The sequence below is a fragment of the Canis lupus genome, chromosome 6 (assembly GCF_003254725.2).
Source record: "Canis lupus dingo isolate Sandy chromosome 6, ASM325472v2, whole genome shotgun sequence".
NCBI classification, from domain to species: domain Eukaryota; kingdom Metazoa; phylum Chordata; class Mammalia; order Carnivora; family Canidae; genus Canis; species Canis lupus.
The window spans coordinates 14,376,794-14,396,762 of NC_064248.1; the positions used below are offsets into that span (position 1 = coordinate 14,376,794).

Consider the following 19,969-nt stretch of genomic DNA (forward strand, 5'->3'; position numbering starts at 1 on the left):
TAAAAACATCTCATCTTGGGGCACTGGGGTGGCTCAGTGGTTAAACCTCTGCCTCTTGATCTCAGCTCAGGTCGTGATCTCAGGGTCCTGAATTCAGGCCTCATGTTGGGCTCCGCGCTGGGCAGGAAGCTTACTTAAAATAAAAAAATAAAATATTTTTTAAAAGCCTCATCTTCCTGGAGCATCAGTGTTACAGCAGGATATTGGGGGATACACCAGGTACATATTAGGATATAGAAAGCAGAATTCCTACCAGTACGAACATAAAAAGGAACTCTAAAAACTTTGACTTTGATGGGTGATCACTTTGGACACCCCGCCCCTTAGAGCTGCTTGGGTGAAAAGGCTTGACCTGCGCAGCTCTCTTCCCTGAATTGTGATCCCTCATTGTAAACACGGGGACAGGAATATTTGCGCGGCCCGGCAGTTGTGGGGATAGCATCTTAGGGCAGCACTGTGTTAAGTGCTTCATGTAATAGAGGTTTGCGTGATTCTGCACTAACTCTGGTGGGGAGGGGTACTATGACCATCCCCTCACCAGGGAACTCAAGTGCACAGAGGTTAGCTCCTAAGCTTACAGGGCTAGTGGGTTGTCCTGGCTGGGGTCCAAACCCAGGCAGAATGGCTCCAGAGTTGTATACTAGATTATGCAGGTCCACCATTTCTCACCTGAAACTTTTTTTAAAAAAGATTCTATTTATTTATTCATTAGAGACACAGAGAGATGCAGAGACACAGGCAGAGGGAGGAGCAGGCTCCCTGCAAGGAGCCCGACGCGGGACTCCATCCCAGATCCTGGGATCACAGGCTGAGCCAAAGGCAGACGCTCAACCTCTGAGCCATCCAGGCGTTCCTCACCTGAAACTTTTGAGGACACGTGGTTCAGGAACATGTGAGCGGTTACCTGGTACACATACACTGTAATGTGAGGTTACATTCCTGCCAGGCTGTGATGGGCACACCATAATCAAATGCATTAAAAGTTCTGTGGTGAAACACATTAATATACAAGCAGAACGTGTGGACGCTGTAAATAGCTTCAGCTCAGACTTCTGTTGGCAAATGAGGTCAGGACAGCTTTTGCCAATACGTTTTGAAAGGCTTTTAGATGTTTTTAGAATTCAGAACAGCAGAGGGGATTCCTGGGTGGCTCAGCGGTTTGGCGCCTGCCTTTGGCCCAGGGCATGATCTTGGAGTCCTGGGATCGAGTCCCACGTCAGGTTCCCTGCATGGAGCCTGCTTCTGTCTCTGCCTCTCTCTCTCTCTGTGTGTGTCTCTCATGAGTGAATAAATAAAATCTAAAAAAAAAAAAAAGGAAGAAAAAGTCATTAAAAAAAAAAAAAAGAACAGCAGAGGAAAAAGTTGTGGACACGGAGTGCCTGGGTGGCTCAGACAGTGAAGCGTCTGCCTTCATGTTGTGATCTCTGGGTTGTGATGGAGCCCCACATCTCAGCTCCCTGCTCAGTGGGGAGTCTGCTTTCCCTCTCCCTCTGCCCCTGCCCTGCTTGTGCTTGCTCTCTCAATAATAATTTTTTTTAAATCTAAAAAAAAAAAAAAATGGCCCTGGACTGTCCTGACAACTAAATGAGCGAAAGTAAGAGAAACAACACAAGCAGAAGAGCAAGGGGACTGCAGGAGCAAAAGGCACACGGGCATAGGTCGTTTAGGTGGTACAAGCTCTTGTCCACCTCGTGGGCAGTATCCCCAGGAAATAAATGGCAGTTGTTAAAATAAGCAGCTCAGTTTCTCCTACCGGTGGGGAGACAGCCTGTGTGCCAGAACTAGGGCAGTAATAACCCGCCAGGCATTTCTGCTGCGCCGCACTGCAGCGGTGTGAGGAGTCAGTCATCCACCCCATCAAAGGACACGTGTCGCATCACACTCATTCTGGGGCGGACCACCAACTGTACTAAGCACCTTACAGCTATTGCCTCACTTGATCCTCACGGCAACACTTTCCCCCACTAGATATTTGAGGAAACAGCGCCACAGGGAAGTCGCATGACTCCCCGGACTCCAAATATATATTAGTGGAGCACCTGCCTGGGCCAGACCCCGTTCCCAGGGATGAGGGGACGGCTGTGAATTAAACAAAGCCCCTGCCCCTAAGAGCTTGCATTCCAGACACGCAACGCGTTAGCAGATAATGTCAGTGGCTGGAAAAAGAAAGCAGGGTGAGGGGACAGAGCAAGTGCCCTTGCACACCTGTGCCAAGGTGCAAGGGCAAATCATATTTGCTATTCATGATTTAAACAAACTCTGCAGCCCGATGCTCCTAACGATCTTCATGATGCACACCGAGTGCGTGCAAACTCGTCACTTTTTATTGCCCTGGGGCTGCATCAGAACCCCAGCGCCTGGGATAGAAGAGGAGGAGAGCTCTCGGAATGCCAGGTGCCGGGAGCGAGCAGCCTGGGACCCTGCACACGCCCCTTATGCCTCTCAGCGTCAACCGAGCACGCACTTGCATCCCGTTGGGGTGACTGCCGCGCAGGCGTGCCGCAGAGCCTCCGCGAGAGAAGGCGGGGGGCGCCCTCTGGGAACCGTTGCGCTCCACCCCCGGCTCCGGCACCGCTGCGCTCGCCGCCCCGCACCTCCCCGCGCGCGGCGCGTCGGCCCGCGGCTTTCTCTGCGCACGCGCACGGTCGGCCGGGCTCGCCGGCGCCGGCCACATCCGGGGCCCCGCCGGCGGCGCGGTTACCATGGCAGCGGGGGCGCGGCCGGCGCGCGGGCTGGCAGGCCCGGAGGCTGCGGGCGGCCGGGGGGCCCGCGGAGCCGCGCAGCGGGACAGCCGCGCCCGCAGCGCCCCGGGCCGGCCGGGCAGCGCCGCCGCCATGTCGCAGGGCACCGCGGAGCCGGCCTCAGAGACGGTAAGCGCGGGCGGGCCTCCCCGTTCCCTCCGGCTCCCGGGCTCGCGGGGCCGGGCGCGGGCCGGAGGAAGGGGCGCACGGCTGGCGGCCGCCGGCTCACAGCCGCCCTTATTGTTACCGCACAAGAGCGGCCCTCGGGTCCCCGCCCGCGGGCGGCCGGCCGGGCGTCCCGCCCCGCACCCAGCCTCCAGCCGCCCCTCGACCCCGCCCGCCCTTGCACAGGCCGCCGCTTCCAGGAAGCCCTCCCGGACGCCGCGTCCTCGCCGCTCGGCGCCTGCGAGGCCCCGGCCTGTGCCGAGCCTGCGACCGCGGCCCGCGGGGCTACGGAGCTCACTGCGTAAGTGCCCGCCCCTCCCCGTGCCTCGGGGCGGCGGGGTGGGGGGCGCAGCGGCCGGGTGCCCAGCCCGAGCCCTCCAGATGTGCGAGGCGTGGAGGTGGGGGGAAGGAAGCCCCGCGCCGCCCCCCCCCCCCCGGACCTGCGTCCGGCCCAGCGCCGAGAGGAGGCTTCCCCGAGAAGGTGCCCCCAAGTTCCCCCCTAGGGTGAGGGCAGGCGTGCTGACAGCTCGCGCCTTTGCCAAGTGTTTGGGGGCGCCTGCCCCCCGCTGGAGGTGTCACGATGGGTGAATGAGTGGCACTGCGGTGCAGGTGCGGGGAGAACGAGGCCTGCAACCGCACTCAGGTGGCCCGAGCAGAACAGGGAACAGGCCCCTGGGGCCGCGGTGGGTTGCAGAGGGCTGCTTCAGGCCGGGTGCTGGAGCAGGTGCCCAGGACTCCCTGGATGCCCCTGCGCAAGGAGACCTGAGAGCGTGGGAGGTGGGACGGTGGGGACTGTTCCAGGGCCTGAGAGAGCTTGCTGCCCCCTGCCCCTCCAGAAGGAGAGCAGGGCCTGACCACAGGGAGCCTCGCAGGCCATGCAGGGAGTTTGCACCTTATTGTGGGCACCGTGAGAAGCCTCTGGAGGGCTCCAGACAGGGACATTTTGGCCACGTTGCTTCCTTCTCAGAGGGCCGAGCCCCGCAGGGCTGCACAGAGCTTACCCAGTACCGGAGCATCCCTCAAGGCACCAAGGCCTGGCCCATCTCCAGCTCACCTACCTGGGCGCACTCCTTGCTCCTTCATCTTTAGAAAGTGACTTCCCAGGTCGTGATTACGAAAGCCATGGCTGCTAGAGAAAACGTAGACAGCTTACCCATGATCTAACCACCTGCGCCAGACCACCTCAATATCGGGTGGACTTCCTCCCAGTCTTTCCTCAGTGCATCTCTTCCCACGTAGATTTTCTAAAAATCGAGATCATTGTGTTTAAACACGTTTAAATTGTGTTGTGGGATCCCTGGGTGGCGCAGCGGTTTAGCGCCTGCCTTTGGCCCAGGGCGCGATCCTGGAGACCCGGGATCGAATCCCACGTCGGGCTCCCGGTGCATGGAGCTTGCTTCTCCCTCTGCCTATGTCTCTGCCTCTCTCTCTCTCTCTCTCTCTCTGTGACTATCATAAGAATAAAAAAAAATTAATAAAAAAAAGATTCTTTAAAAAAAATAAAATAAATTGTGTTGTGACCTTTACCATTTAATTTGTTGACGTTTTCCCACAGCCACGTGTTTTCAAGAGCGTGATTTAAAGTCTAACCTGTGGCTACTCCTACTTTACCTGTTCCCCAGCTTTCCCTCTCTTGTTTTCACTTTTATGTGACTATACACATTCTTACACGCACAAGCATTTGTTAAGCCCCCTATACATGGGAGTCCGAGGCACAAAACCAGTTATGCTCTGGTGCCTTAGTCTCAAGGAGTCCAGTCGTGGAGGAACTGGCACAAAGGTCTCTTGGCGCTTAGGAGACTCTCAGCCCTCGGTCCAGGCTGACCTGTGGCTTTCTGCTGATCTCGGATCAGTCTGAGATTAGACAAAAACCTCTTGAGAGCAGGAACTGCTCTGTCTGTCCGTTCCCTAAGTGGAATGGAGCTGCCTCCAGGCTGGCCGGTGAAGTTCACAGAGCATGTGCTGTGTGCCAGGGGCTCACTGTGCGGGCTGTAAGCAGCCCCGCTGACCACGGTACAGAGCCACAGGGGTGACATGGAGCCTGAGTGGGACCACCTGTGATGTAAGAGCCAGTGCTGGTAAAAGGGCTTGAACATATTTATTATGGCTGCTAGTCTATTACCTGAGCCTCTTCAAAAGACTCTATTTCTGCTTTTCTCCCTTATTCCACTCATGCTTTCCTGCTTCTGTGTATCATAGTTTCTCATCGAAAGCTAGACATTTAGATAGAATGTTATAGCAACTTGGTATTGATCCCTCCTCCCCATGGGAGCGATGGGGTTTGCTTGGTGGTTCGTCTGTTTGCTGAGCGATTTGGCTGGACTCACTCTGCAGTTGGTCTTCCCACACCTGTGCGGCCTCTGATTCCCTGCTCACATTCTTTCTTGTTTGCATCTTTTAGCCTAACTACCTAGGGGTCACCCCTGGGTCAGCAGAAGCCACTTTCTGGTCAAAGGTTATGGGTAAGCTCCTTGGCCAGTCAAAACTTTGCTCTTTATCACTGTGTGTACATGTGTGCATGCATTTGCATGTGTATGCATGCATGTGTGCACATGTGTACCTGTGCTGTGTTACATGCATGTGCATGTATGGTGTGTGCGTGTGCATGTGTGTTTGTGCACATGTGCATCTGGAGCATGTGTATGTGCGTGTGTGCATCTGAGGTATGTGGCCTGGGGGCTGCTGCCACAGGATGGGGATTTACGGTTTTGCCCCTGCAACCAGGGCCTAGCAGCTTGGACTGCTCCCCTCCCATGTCGCCTAAGAGGGCAGCCTTAGATGAGCACGTGGCCCCCCAGACTTCCAAGGATGTGTGATTTTACCTCTAAGCCTGGCTTCCTGGGAGCTGCTCTTGGGTCAGAGCTTCTTATTCAACTAGTGTTTAGTTTAGAGTCATGCTGAGGCCCCAAGTGCTGGTGGGCTTGTGCCCCTTGGTTGATCTAGGTGCGTGTGGGGGGTGTTTCCATGTCCACCTTGAGCCTGCTGCTGATGCGTGCAGTCTAGTGCTTGTAGGCAGCCTCCCTGAGCCTCAGGGTTGACCATGACCCTGGGAAGGCTCTCCTGGGCCTGTTGTAGTTCTGCTTGCTCTGCTGGTTAGTTTTCTGTTGGTATGATTGCACCGTGAGGGGGCTTTGCAATTGCTCTCCATTGTGTCACTGTGGTCTTCGACTTGGCAGTGGAATCAGGGAAGCATGAAGATGCTCCACTACCTGCCACAAATAAAGCCAGTCCCCTTGGGCACAAGTGTTGACCTGCCTCTCCCCCGGGAAAGGACCTTTGTGCTACTGCACAGAACTGGCAGTGGGGATGGCCACATGCTTCTCCTGGAGTGACACCTCTGCTCCAGGAGGGGTGCTGTCCTTCTGGGCCTGACCTTCCCTGTGTGGAACCTCTGCCCTACAAGCAAACTGGCTTAGGGGTTTTGGGGACCCAGAATCCCTAGCCTGCCACACCTGGGGCAGAGCTTACACTCTACTTCTGGAACACTCCCCCACCATTCCCCACCATCCTGCCTGCACCCACCTAGAGCAGGTCTCTCTGAAGTAGAGAGTTTCTATGGGATGGAGCTTGGGAGGCGAGGAGTGCCCCAGACTCTCACTCAGATTCTTCCTCAGATTTAGTAAATTTTCTTGAATGAATCTTTCTCTATTGCTGTATGCCTTTAGGTCAATTTCCAGAAACCTCAACCAATTGTTTGTTTTATAACTTTCTTGTTTGTTGAGACAATCACCCAAGCTCCTCACCTCACCATTCTGGAAGACGTCTTCCTCTCTGTCATGTACTGAGTCCCTAGAGGCCCCTGCATCTCCTGGACATGCCATATCTTCTGCTCCAGGGTTGAATTACTAGTGTATGTATACTTCCAGTGCTTTTAAACATCTGGTAGAGGAACATGTCCTCCGTTGTCAAGGCAGCTGAGCTGCGGAGGGTTGGTGGCGTGGCCAACATCACAGCTGGCCCAGAGGCCTGCTGCTACTCCCGGTCTTGCAGGACCCCCCTGCCTGCCTGCCCAGTGCCCAGAGGCCCCTGTGTTCCTGACGGGCCATGAATGGGTGCTGTCTAGTTCGCCAGCCTGCAGCAGCGTGGATCATGCTCAGGGAATCAACCATTAATGCTTTGGTTGTTTTTAACACTGTGTGTGGTCTCTCTCCTGGGGACTGAAGGGGCGGGTCTGAGGAGGCTCTGTGGTTCCAGATCTGACTGGTGGGGCACAGGTGGTGACCCGTGGTGGGGGACAGGCTGGGGAGAAGGCATGGTGGGTGAACAGACCTGTTGCAGAGAAAGGTAACACACATAACCTCAATCCCTCGTTGAGCCTTCAGGTTATTACACAGTTTTCAAGGTTTTATTCAGAACAAGTCATAATGATGAGTCTCCACAAGAGAAACTTTTTTTGGCTTCTGTATGTAGTTTTCCTGGGGGTTCACACGTGCGGTTGGCAGGTGTGTCCTTTGTGATGCCAGGGCACCAGGACATGGTTGCTGCTGTGGCTCCTCTGGTCTTGAACAGGATCTGCACATCAAATCCTCTGCCTTCCCTTCCTTAATGCCGCACATCATATTAATCCACTTTGCTCAAAGAAAACTCCTCTCTATAATGGGCATGTGCTCTTTACGCCTGAAAACGTCACCCGTTTAGTGACATCGAAAATCTAAGTGGCTGATAAAAGGTTCTGTTTATTTGAGCACACTACCTTCCCCCTGGTCCCACGTCAAGTCCCGCTGCACCATTAGTCCAGACTGTGTCTCAGAGAGGCTGTATAGCAACACCTGATCCATGTTCCGCCGCGGTCCTGTTTCCAGGGGACCTTCAATCTGCTAGCAGAATTATTGCTCAAAGTGCTGATGCTCAGCCTTGGATCATCTCTGTGCTTTTCAGAAGGCATCAGAGCCCCCCCTAGGATAGTAAGTGGGTTCCACCACAGATGGATGGATGGCTCGCTGAGACGTACTCACCCCAGCAGCCAGACGCAGTGTCATTGGTTCACAAGAGGGGCGTGCAGTCCTCTCAGCAGCAACTTCAATCAGCAACACAACAGTCTGAAGGATTTAAATTTTGTTCCTCCTTTCTCTCTCTCTCTCTCTCTCTTTAGGATTTAAACTTGGGTGAGTTAACATGGAAACACTCTTCTTTTGGGAAATGACATCCTAGTACTGAAATTAGGTGGTACAGATTTTATTTCCTAACTTACTGAAATTAGGTGGTACAGAAATATACCCCCAACCCCCAGTCCAGGGCAGGAAGCTTTATTAGTCCAAATAATAATGCATGTATTAATGAATGAATGTGTTTTTTAAAATGACTTTGATTTGCTCTTATAGGATCCAGTTACAGATTCCTCATGTTTTGATGTGAAGGTGATGCGAGCACATTTAAACAGTGCAGAAAACGAAATCCTTTTATCCTGAACTGTTTCTTTATCAACAGTACCCAGCAGTTCCCTGAAAATGGTGTCTCTGGACCAACAGACACAGAGCAGCCCCTCAGGCAGGGTTTCTGTGCTGTGTCCCCCACCCATTCCTTCTGCTGGATGGAGCCATCTGGCCACCACCTGTTTCGTGTGTCCTGAATTTCTTGAGTCTCTGCCTCCATAGCTGTGGATGAGCTCTTTCTACCTTGTGTATATGACTGTAGGGAGCCAAGCAGGTGCCCTAAAATTTCAATGTTTGCATCTCTTCTTCTAGGGAGATGACAGTCTATCTGCAATTACCTTTGACTCTGACTTTGAGACGGTGAGTGTGATTGAGGGGCAGCCACATATCCTAGCACCAGCTAGGCTATTTTGCCCCTTTTCTTGTAACTCAAACATGTGCACCAGGTCAAACCCCACAAATGTTGTGTTTGGAGCTGGAATACAAACTCCAAATGCTACTCAGCCCTTAGTTGGATGTAAACAACTGTGGTTATCATTTTAAAACTTGTATCCAGATGTTAGTCCTGAGCAGAGTATATTTGAGGCAGATTGTAAACTCCTATTCTGCATCTAGTTTTGGCCTACAACCTGCACCACCCCCCTCCGGATCCCCAGTCAGGAGAGGGCTCCGGGTGAGAAAGAGACCCTTTGGCAGCCACAGCCCTGGCACTGCATGATGTCCTGGCCAGATGGCCCCTGGAGTCCCCAGGGTGCAGGGAGCTAGGCTGAAGCATCTCCAGGCAAACTAGCCCCCATCCTGGTCTCTCTGGGTTCATCTGGGAAGCTGTGCTGGATAGAAAAGCCCACCAGCCACGCAGTTGGGAAAGAAGAGCACAAGGAGCGTGTGTCTAAAAGGCAGGGTCACAGACAAACGTCTGCACAGAGTTCTGAGGGCATGTGGCCCCAGCAGATCCCCATTCCACAAGAGCCTCATAGGTTCCTTGTCTGTCGTGAGGAACCTCTGCAGAGTTAGGGATGTTCCCTCCACACCACTGAGAACAGGAGCCCAACATGTCCCCTGGAGAAGTAGGGATCCAGCCCGTCCACTGGGTAAAATTCAGAATGTAGAGTTCATTGTTTCTACCAGAAGGGAAGCAAAGGGGATCCTCTGTCTAGTGGGAAGCAGTTGAGGAAAACAAGGCGCCAAAGGTGTGTCATTTCCCAAGCCTGCAAGTAGTGGGTAGGAGAACCAAGTTGGTGCCCAGTTCTGCACTTGGCATCAGGGTTGGCCCGGGAGATGGTGAACCAACACATCTGTCCTCTGCTGGACCTTCCCTCCCCAGGAGGATTCGCAGGTGCCTTATTCATAAGGCTTTCTTCTTGTTGAATCTGCCCTCATGGACAGTCACACCCTGGTGCTCCAGGCGCTGACATGAGGACAGTGGCGTGGTCACAGATACACCATTTGTGTGGTATCTCCTGTCTGCACTTAGGTGGTGTCACCAGAGCTCCCAGGGACCTGGCCCAGCTAGAGTGCTGTACTCATTACGTTTCCTGGGGTCGCCCTGCTTTGCAATGGGTTTCTTTCTTGGCCCAGACTATGCTAACATCTCTGCTGGGTGAATCTCGCTGCCCTTGCACCTGCCCTGACCCATCCTGATCACACCTGTGCTTCACACCTGAGGCTGCTGGGCTGCTCCAGAAGGCTGGGCATGCTTTACCTCATTTTTTCTTTCTTTCAGAAAGCAAAAAGGAAAAGTTTCCACAAACCTCCACCCACATCACCAAGTAAGTATGACCAGGCCCCTCATCCCTCAAATTTCTTTAGTTTAACCCAGAAAATGATTTTCAGAAACTGTCCTTCCCTGGCATCTTGGGAGAAAGATCACGAATATCTTCTTCAAACACTTAGGGTCATTGAGCTAGGACACTCCACTGCTTGGCTCTGTTTTGTGTTAGGGTGTTTGGAGCTGGCGCTCTTGGGGTCCCTGCCTTCCCCCGTGGCCCCAGTGGTCCCCATGGGAGGAGGCCTGATGAGGGGCTGAGGCTCCTGAGTGGTTGCTGTCCCTGGGGCCTCTGGTAGACGCAGTGCTTCTGGCCTCTTGTGCTCTTTCCTTTCTCTTGTGCTCTGCTGTGGCCAGAGGGCCTTGTGCTCTAGAGTCAGAGGGGTTTGGCTCTAGAGTCAGAGCTGTTGTCAGCACACTGTGTTGAGCAGATGTAGTGGCTTTCTTGTGGGCTCTCCCTGGCTGCATTTGCTGGCAGGTTCTGTTCCCCATCCTCAGCAGGGGTGGCAGATCTGTCCGGGAGACACTGTCCTTGGCCGTGGGCAAGCATGTGGCTGCCTGTCGGGGAACCAGGTTGTGGGGATGGGTCCTCCACCCAGGCGGCTGAGTGCCTTCTGAATAACAGGCATTTACTTCTTATGGTCCTGGAGGCCAGAGGCCCAAGACTAGGATCCCAGCATGGTTGAGTTCTGGTGAGGCCTCTTTTGGGCTGTAGACAGCCACTACCATTGTATCTCACACAGAGGAAGGGGTGAGGGAGCTCTGTGGGGTCCCTTCTATAGGGGCACCAATCCCATCACAAGGGTCTCATCTCATGACCCAACCATCTCCTGGAGGCCTCACCCCCTAATGTGATCACATTAGGGCTTTAGGTTTCATAGTAAGGCTTATGGGAGGCACAGGCATTTAGTCCGTGGTGCATGGAGTTAGTCCAGATGGCCAGCCCGGCCTCTCTCATTTTCAACTGTCTGACATTGCTCTAGAGCACAGTGAACCAATCACATGTGAATCTTATGCTTAGGAATGTTTTTATGACAAAGTTTGAATCCTGGATTGGCTTCCTTTTGCGACTCAAAAACCTGAGGCTGTCCCTGACTTTATTTTATATATATGTTTTTTACATACACGTACATTTCTTTTTTTTTTACATGTACATTTCAAACAGACTGTGTCATGTATGTGACACACTCAGAGAATACTAATGGACTTTTCTATTAGCCCAAGAAAAACATAATTGGAACGATAAATTCCAGCAAAGGAGAGAAGCATGTTTTATGTTACAAAGTAATATAAGCATTAGAAAGAAACTATCAGCTTGAATTTTTGATGTCTCCTCTCCTTCCATGGAGGAAATTGACAGTCCATATGAAGTAGAAATGTGGTATTTGTGTTTTAATCCTTCTTGTTTTATTTTACTTTTTTTTTTAAGATTTTTTTTTAATTTATTCATGAGAGACAGAGAGAGAGAAAGAGACAGAGACAGAGACAGAGAGAGACAGAGATACAGGCAGAGGGAGAAGCAGGCTCCATGCAGGGAGCCTGATGTAAGACTTGATCCTGGGACTCCAGGATTACACCCTGGGCTGAAGGCAGTGCTAAACTGCTGAGCCACCCAGGCTGCCCCCTTCTTGTTTTAGAACCATTTTGTTTGAAGTCCTTTTTGGCTACAAGGTACCTAAGGTAAATGTCACAGCATCTTTCATGATTCTTACTGAAAGTCAGTGTTTCGAGTGTTTAAAATCATAAAAATCAAATTGTTTTTAACTTGATTTCTGCAAATGTCAGAATTGCATTTCATGTAATATACAATGGTGAGAACCCCCAAATCACAACTCGAGAGGGTTGCTGAACCTCAGCGGCCCCACTTCTTCTCGTGCTTTCTCCTGGCGGCCTAGCAGGGCCTCTCGTCCAGCACCAGTGCCGATTATCAGTGTCCTGTCCCCCTGCTCTGACGCCTCTTTCCCTGGGCTGGCGTGGCCTCACACTGGTTGGCCTGATCTCCCTTCACGGCCTTCGGAACGCCCCTTCAGCAGGTGCACTTCTGTCTGGATTCCCCGGGCTACGACAGCAGCAATTGTGTTTCCTGTTCCCTTAGCTTGTTACTTCTCTGTAATGCCTAAGCCAGTTTCGCATGTTTGTAGCTTCCAAGGTGTGGGGGTTTGGTGCTTGCAGCCCTTCTCGCCAGCGTACTTCCCGCTTTGGTCTACGCGTATACATGTTCCTGAGGAATTCTTACTATTTGTTGATGAATCGCATACATTTAGGAGGGAAATGTTACTTGGGGAGCTGTTTTACTAACCACTAATTTACTTTATAAATGAGCACTTAAATGAACAAAATTTGGAAGGCTTTCATCTTCCGGTGAGGGAAAATGCATCCAGGTCTAATGTATCTTTATTCTCCTGTTCTAAATCATAATGGGAAATTTCTCATAAATTTTGAAGCCATGAAAAAAACATAGAAGTTTTTTAAAAATTTAAAAAATGTTAGCTTTTTGGGACCTGCTATAGACAGACATTTCTTTGCTAATTATAAACATGTTTTATGACGAACTAAGTTTTTCCATAAATTTGTCATATCTTCCAGAATTAAAGAGATGAAATCCCAGATTAAAAAAAGAATTTTAAAACATTTCCCTTGTTTTGATAAAACTAAAAATGCCATAGAAAGGTCATTTTTTCTCATTTCTTCTAGATTTTTTATTTTTATTTTTTTAAGATTTTATTTTATTTATTCATGAGACACACAGAGAGAGGCAGAGACATAGGCAGAGGGGGAAGTAGGCTCCCTGCAAGGAATCTGATGTGGGACTCAATCCCAGGACCTTGGGATCATGACCTGGACCAAAGGCAGACACTCTATCACTGAGCCACCCAGGCACCCCTCTTCTAGATTTTTTAATATATTAAGTTCTTGATATTATTGCTTATGTCACAAAATGGACCATTTTTTACAACGTTAAGTACAATAGACACAAAATTGTATGTTCATTATATCACAACTATGTAAAACTACACATGCATCTGAAAACGTCAAATATTGGTAGAATTAAGGATTTGTGTTTTTAGACAAATTTCCCATTATGTTGTCTTTATAATGGAATTTAAAAAGAAATATAAGTATATGTACATATATCATAGCTGTGTTTTTGACTTTTGTCAGAATGTTCTGGTGAGTATGCTGTTTTGCCTCTCTGAAGCACATATGTTGAGGGGGCATTGATATCTTGCACTTCTGAAACCATATATTGGCTTTCCAGAGTCACCTTATCACTCTAAACCGCGAAAAGTGGCATCCTGGAGATCTCTGAGGACAGCAGCAAGCATGCCTCTTGGTAACAGAATGTCCTTAACCCCACAGAAGCTGTGGCTGGGAAGCACAAAGCAAGGTATGTGGTTGCTCCGACAGAAACTTTTCCTGCTCCAGAGGAGAGTTTTAGGACTTGCAGGTGGTAATTTAGGATAGAGTTTCTGATATGACTTATTTGAATGACATTGTTTTTAATCCTCTCAAAGACGTTGCATTAAGTGTGCTTTCTGATGGTTTGCGTGTGTGACACTGTATCCCTTTGAGTCTTAGGATGTCTCAGCGGTGCTGGCCGTGGCCAGCTCCTACTGGCTTGCAGGAGCCAATTGTTCAGTTTCTAGGAATTTTGTGAGCTGGTCGATGTCACACTGCCAGCTTGAAATTGGATGTGGTGGGAATATTTATACCATGGAAATAGGTAGATGCTACAAAACTGGGCTTTGTTTTTTGAGAGCTGCTGATTAAACATCTATCAGCCTACCAAGATTGTCAGTATCTGCTGGTTGACTTAAACTTTCCTCAATCCACGAAGATTGATTATTAGGGGCAAAACCTCCTGTTTCATTTATCTGTCCTGTCCTATTAAATCCGTGCACATTCAAACCAGGAAGTCTGACCCAACCCCTGAAGTCAGACCTGACCTTGGAGCATGCATGGACCAACCCCCCGAGCAGCACTCCCGACTATCTGACAGAAGCTTTAAGAATGAAGAGGTCAAATCTCAGGCGTTCCGCCAGCAACGGTGAGCACGCTAATGGTGACGAGGCCACAAGGAGGGAAAGCCCGAGATTTGTGCTTTGACATAATGAGATTTGGGGCTTCCTGTACTGGCTCCATCCCTATGAGATCATGGAGAGAGGACAGGGACCCTACAAGTCCACTCTGCCTCCTAGAAAGCAGTTTCCCTAATGTGGACAGTGGTATCTTCCTGGGCTCCAATTGGGCCTGCCTCCCTAAGCTTAGAGTCTTATTGAAATCTATTGTGGGGGGCAGCCCCGGTGGCTCAGCGGTTTGGTGCTGCCTGCAGCCCAGGGCGTGATCCTGGAGACCGGAGATCGAGTCCCATCAGGCTCCCTGCATGGAGCCTGCTTCTCCCTCTGCCTGTGTCTCTGCTTCTCTCTCTCCTCTCTGTGTATTCTCATGAATAAATAAATAAAATCTTAAAAAAAAAATCTGTTGGGGGCAGCCCAGGTGGCTCAGCGGTTTAGTGTCACCTTCAGCCCAGGGCCTGATCCTGGAGACCTGGGATCGAGTCCCACATCAGGTTCCCTGCGTGGAGCCTGCTTCTCCTTCTGCCTGTGTCTCTGCCTCTCTCTGTGTGTGTCTCTCATGAATAAATAAATAAAATCTTAAAGAAATCTATTGGATAGGGATGCCTGGGTGGCTCAGCAGTTGGGCAGCTACCTTTGGCTCAGATCATGATCCTGAGATCCGGGATTGAGTCCTGCATTGGGCTCCTGCTAAGAGCCTGCTTCTTCCTCTGCCTATGTCTGTCTGTCTGTCTCTCTCTCTCTCTCTCTCTCATGAATAAATAAATACATTTAAAAAAAAAAGAAATCTATTGGATAAACAATATTAGAAATAACAATTGCAAACAATAAAAAGCCCAAATCTCACCAGAAAGGCTGGGTCTGTTGTCCTGTCTCTGCCTTTCTGTCTCGCCTTTATCCACGTTTCCTACCTGGCTCTCACTGCTCTCCTTGGAGACTTGTGCAGGGAGCGTGGTGAGCCCATGTCACCTTGCCCCCTGAGCTGACCCCCTCCCTGTGTTTGCTGGCTCTGTGTTCTACTTTAGGCTTGAATGTTCTAGAGTCTTAATATATTAAGTATCCTCCTGAAACCAGAGTATGCTTCATTCACTACACTTCATTCACTGGACATTGGAAGGGGTGTTGTTCATTGCCTTTTTACTTGGTTTGCTATTTAAAAACTTGAACTTACCACTTCTTTTGACCCCTTCTTTCCTTTTCCTGCATGTGAGCCCTGTGTTCACACCTTTCCATTTCCTCCTGCTTTATCTTTCTGGATCACTCTCAGTTTTAGTCTCCTTACTTTTGCGGGGAGTATGGCGGTCAGGCTAAAAGTGTTGAAGTATTTTTACTCTTTTTTTTTTTTTAAGCCTCCTTTTTTAAAAAAGGTAATTTTGTCAACTTCCAGGTTTTCCTTCAGGTACAGCCAAGAATTCTATCTACTGTTCAGATGATCTTATCCAACATTTGCTTGTCCCCCTCCAGGTCACGTTCCTGGAACCCTCATCTACAGAGAGAAGGAAGACATGTATGACGAGATCATTGAACTGAAGAAGGTAGTGTTTCTGTCTATCCCTTGCTGGTTTTCGACAGCAAGAGCCTTCTGCAAGGACAGCGGGGAAGGTCGGGGTCAGTGCTGACATGTCTGCCCGGGAAGAACATGAGCTTTGAAGGGACACCCGAGTTCAAACCCCGGCCCCGTGTCATGGAAGCTGGGTGTCCCACCTAGCACCACTGTAGAAGAGGCCTCCCCAAGTATGTAGATTCCATCTGTGCTCTGCTCTCGCAGCCTGGCAGGGAGGCAGGGGAAACACAGACTTGACCTCACAGTCCCTCTGCACAGAGATTTGGCATCGGGTAAGGTCACTGGTGTCATTATTATCAGTAGCCCCCCATGTGTGTGACTGTTTCACATTTACCGGATGTTCCACATGCCCTCACTCAGTGTGTCTCTACAGGAGTCTGGGAGGGAGTGCATGGCTCTTAGCCAGTGCTGACCTTGAGACTCAGACAAGGTAGTCTGTCCAAGGTTGACCAGTAGCAGAATGAAGACTTCTACCAAGGCCATCTGCCTCCCAGGGCCAGGGCTGCTTTTACTTTCCCATGCTATCTCCCATCCTTAAAGTATGAATTGCACTGATAAATGACCACCATCCTCGTCACCATCACCATAACCACGAATGCCACACTGTTCTTTAGTGCTCATCTGCATTCCTGTGCCCCTGGAGAAGAGGCCAGGGTTCACTCCCTTACATAGCATTAATCTCTTTCAAGCCCTACCATCTCCGCCAGCTGAGCTTCATCCAGGGGCAGGATCCTCTGGGCACCCGAGGTTAAGCGGGGTGTGGGCAGCTAGCACGCCCAGGGCACAGCTGTGGAGAGGAGTCTGTGAGCCATCCTACCTGAGAAGCATGTGGTCTAGGCCGCTGTGGACAAGATGCAGCCCTTCTGTCTCGGTCCAAACAAGATGCTCAGATCTCAGATAGAACCAAGATACTCCTCACCCATGGGAGCCGCCTGGCGGTTAAAGTGCTATTCCATGCACCCGAACTCCCTTGTCCTTCGAAACTGTAAGCACATGTTGGACAACTGCTTCTCAGGCATACCGTGGGGAGAACCCTCATTTTGAACTCTGAATAATCACTGCAGCAACACTCGTGAATCTCCTTTTGGCTAGAATTGGGTCCCTGGGTAAAATTATACTGACTTTATTCAAACTTAACATTATGGGCTTCTGGAAAAAAAATCAGCCTAAGCTCCTAAATGCAGAGAGAAGAGAACGTCACTTCCATGACTCTGTTGCTCTGGGATCAGTTTTCTGTGGCAAGTGATGCCTCCCGATTCCTGTTGAAAAATGGCAATCATAAAGGGGCAGTCTCACAGGGTCACTGTGAGAGTTTAGCAAGGTACCCATGCGCGTGCCACCACTCCACGCCTGGTACTCAGCTGGAGGCCAGGAATGTAGACCGCCCAGGCAGTGGCAGAGATGTCATGGAGAGTCCTTTGCACCCAGCACCAGTCTCCCCTACCCGCCAGCTTAGTATCGAAACCAGGACACAGACACGGGCACAGTGTGAGTGTTGGATTCCATGCCATGTTGCCACGTGTGTATATTCACATACCCGCCACCACAGTCAACACACATGCTGCTCCAGACTGTCCCTTAAACTGTCCCTTTGTGGTCACACCCACCTCCCCTCCCCACTCATCACTCCTCACTCCTGGTGACCACTGACTTTTCTCCCCATCTCTATAATTTTTGCATCCTGATAATGTCCTATACATGGAATTAAAGAGCATATGACCTCTTAAGATTGGTATTTTCTATCAGTGTCTTGCCCTGAGAGCCTTCCACAGCAGCCCATACAAGTGACTCCTTCCACTCGGCCCTGGTCCAGCTGTGTCTTTGTCTGAGTGTCTTGTCTTCACACTCTCTTGCTGTGTGTGTATGCATTTAGGGTCCCTGTTGTATTTTTTTGATGTGTTAATTCCCCGAAGACCCTTTGGCCTGTGGATTATTTGGAATTGTGTTGTTAAATTTCTGAGAATTTAAAGATTTTCACGTTATTTTTGTTGCTGAATTGAGTTTGACTCATTATGGCCACAGAACACATCCCGTGTAGTTTCATTTCTTTTGTGTGGCTCAGGGAGTGCCCCTTTGCAGCTTTGCCACGGGCCAGAGTAGAGAGCATGTACATTGCTGCCAGGCAGGGTGTCGTGTGCAGGCAGTCAAACCCTTTGGGGTGTCAGGGTGAGCTCCCCTGCACCCCTGCCGGGTTTCTGTCCAGCTGCTTGCTCATCACTGAGAGAAGAGTGTTGAAGGCCCCACTGTGCTCATAGGTTTCATTTCCCCTCCAGTTTTGTCACGTGTCTTCACACTCTCTTGCTGGGTGTGTATGCATTTAGGGTCCCTGTCTCTTCAGTGGACTGACCCTTAAAGTCACTATGTGACGTATCATCAGCTTTGCCTGATGATAATGTACCCACTCTTTCCATCCTATTACTGCCACCTTCTGTCTCGTTACGCTAAAGTCAGTTTCTTGTAGACAGCATATGCTTGGTCATGTTCTTTAATCTACTTTGCCAGTTTCTGTCTTCCAGGTGGTTTGTTTAGATCATTTATATTTAATACAATTTTTGGTATTCCGTGATATAATTCTTCCATTTTATTTTGTGCGTGTGGCCTCATTACCCTGGACAGTAAAGTCCTGACCCTCCCACGGGCCTCCTCTGACCACCATTCTCCCTCAGCAAGAAAGGGGCTGGGAGCCTTGCTACAACCCAGAGGGTGGGGGTAAGGGGTGGGGGCTGGGCTCTGCACTCAGCCCTTGCTGACAGGGGTGGGGCTACGCTCTGTTCTGCAGGGTCTGTCCGAGGTGGAGCATTTGTTGTCTGTGAGTTTTCTGCCTAGGGAGGCTGCCCCTTTCCTGCTGGGGAGCAGAGGCTTTCCTGTCTGTGTCTGTGGACTCGTGTAGGCTGTTGGCATCCTCTGCACTCCACTGAGAGTGTGTAAGGCACAAGAGGGGATTCTGTGGTCCTCTCTTGGGTCCTGAGCCCCAGGCTAGTCTGCTTCTTCTCTCCCCCCCTTCTGATGCTCCTTTTGTTTGTGCTACGTACTATGTCCAAGGTTTTTCACTGTACAGAGCAGGAGGAAAGAGAACAGTGAGTGTATCCCCATTTCCAAAGCAGAATTCCCACTATTCGATTTCTTCTTCCCAATGACTGTGCATGAACTGACTTATTCATTAAGCCCTCACTGAGTGCCAGGAACTCTCATGCCCCAGAGCAATACTGGCCAATGGTGGGCATGTGGCCGACCTGCCAGGCCACCCTACGTGGGTGCACTTTACGAGTCAGCTGGCCGGTTGTAGTTTTGTTCAGATGCTGTCTCTCTGCTACGCGCCACAAGACTCCAGAAAGGAGAAGGATGTTTCCAGGATGACTGGCTTGTTGACATGCAGGCTGATGCTGGAAGCTGATTAAATGTACACTGGCTACTCGTATGGGCGCTGGCCGCAGCGGCTAATCACTGCTGTTGGAACCTCATGCTCTCTGTACTGTGGGGTTTCACCACTTGGGAGAGAGCTTTTTCAAGTGAGGACATGGAAAACAAAAATGAAAAATTCCTTGCCATCACTGTTTCATAAAAGGGTGAAGTCCAGAATAGAAGGAGGGAGAAATTTCTAAGTACAGGGCAGCTGTGGGATTGAACCAGCTTAGGTTAGGGGAAAATTGACAGCATGGTCTTTTCTCCTCAGTTCACCACAGACTGGTAAAAACTTAGGAGCCATTGCTCTTGACCCCCTGAGCCTTAGCTGAGGACAAGGATTTTAAGTGGACATTAGTTAGCCTTTGATAAGTTTTAGTGACACCGGGATCCCTGGGTGGCGCAGCGGTTTGGCGCCTGCCTTTGCCCCGGGGCGTGATCCTGGAGACCCGGGATCGAATCCCACATCGGGCTCCTGGTGCATGGAGCCTGCTTCTCCCTCTGCCTGTGTCTCTGCCTCTCTCTCTCTCTCTGTATCTGTCATAAATAAATATTTAAAAAAAAAAAAAGTTTTAGTGACACCTGCTGTGACATACATGGGCTGTCAGATGGGCGTGGAAGGGAGTGTGATGGTAGAAGTTTCCAGAAGTGCTGTTGATGGTGTCGATGTGTAGGGCAGTGTTTCTCAGAGACGGAGGGTGTGCCTTTTAGGGCAGGGGGCTCCTAGTCGCTTGGGATGGTCCTGCACCTAACGGCATCTCCCCAGTCCCCGTCCACCAAGTGCCGGGGGTGCCCACAGGACTCCTTCCTGTGACATCCAGCTCTCCGTCCCCTTGCGCCACACACAGTACCCTGACTGGGCACCAGGCCACTTTGCCAGACCT

At 50.6% G+C, this 19,969-nt stretch overlaps 1 protein-coding gene across 11 annotated transcripts in view; it reads left to right on the forward strand.

The window, feature by feature from the left end:
* Positions 1 to 2,726: 2,726 nt before the first annotated feature.
* Positions 2,727 to 19,969, forward strand: part of IQCE (IQ motif containing E) — a 46,268-nt gene continuing 29,025 nt past the window's right edge. For 3 of the 11 annotated variants that reach the window (XM_025416104.3, XM_025416106.3, XM_025416110.3), the window contains exons 1-6: positions 2,728 to 2,870; positions 8,591 to 8,638; positions 10,002 to 10,047; positions 13,303 to 13,431; positions 13,957 to 14,091; positions 15,584 to 15,654. In XM_025416104.3, coding sequence (XP_025271889.1) covers positions 2,835 to 2,870; positions 8,591 to 8,638; positions 10,002 to 10,047; positions 13,303 to 13,431; positions 13,957 to 14,091; positions 15,584 to 15,654 — 465 coding nt within the window. In that variant the 5' untranslated portion in view covers positions 2,728 to 2,834. Of the gene's footprint in view, positions 2,871 to 3,163; positions 3,208 to 8,590; positions 8,639 to 10,001; positions 10,048 to 13,302; positions 13,432 to 13,956; positions 14,092 to 15,583; positions 15,655 to 19,969 lie in introns of those variants that run through there. The other 8 variants (XM_025416109.3, XM_025416107.3, XM_025416112.3 and 5 more) reach the window with 8 other exon arrangements.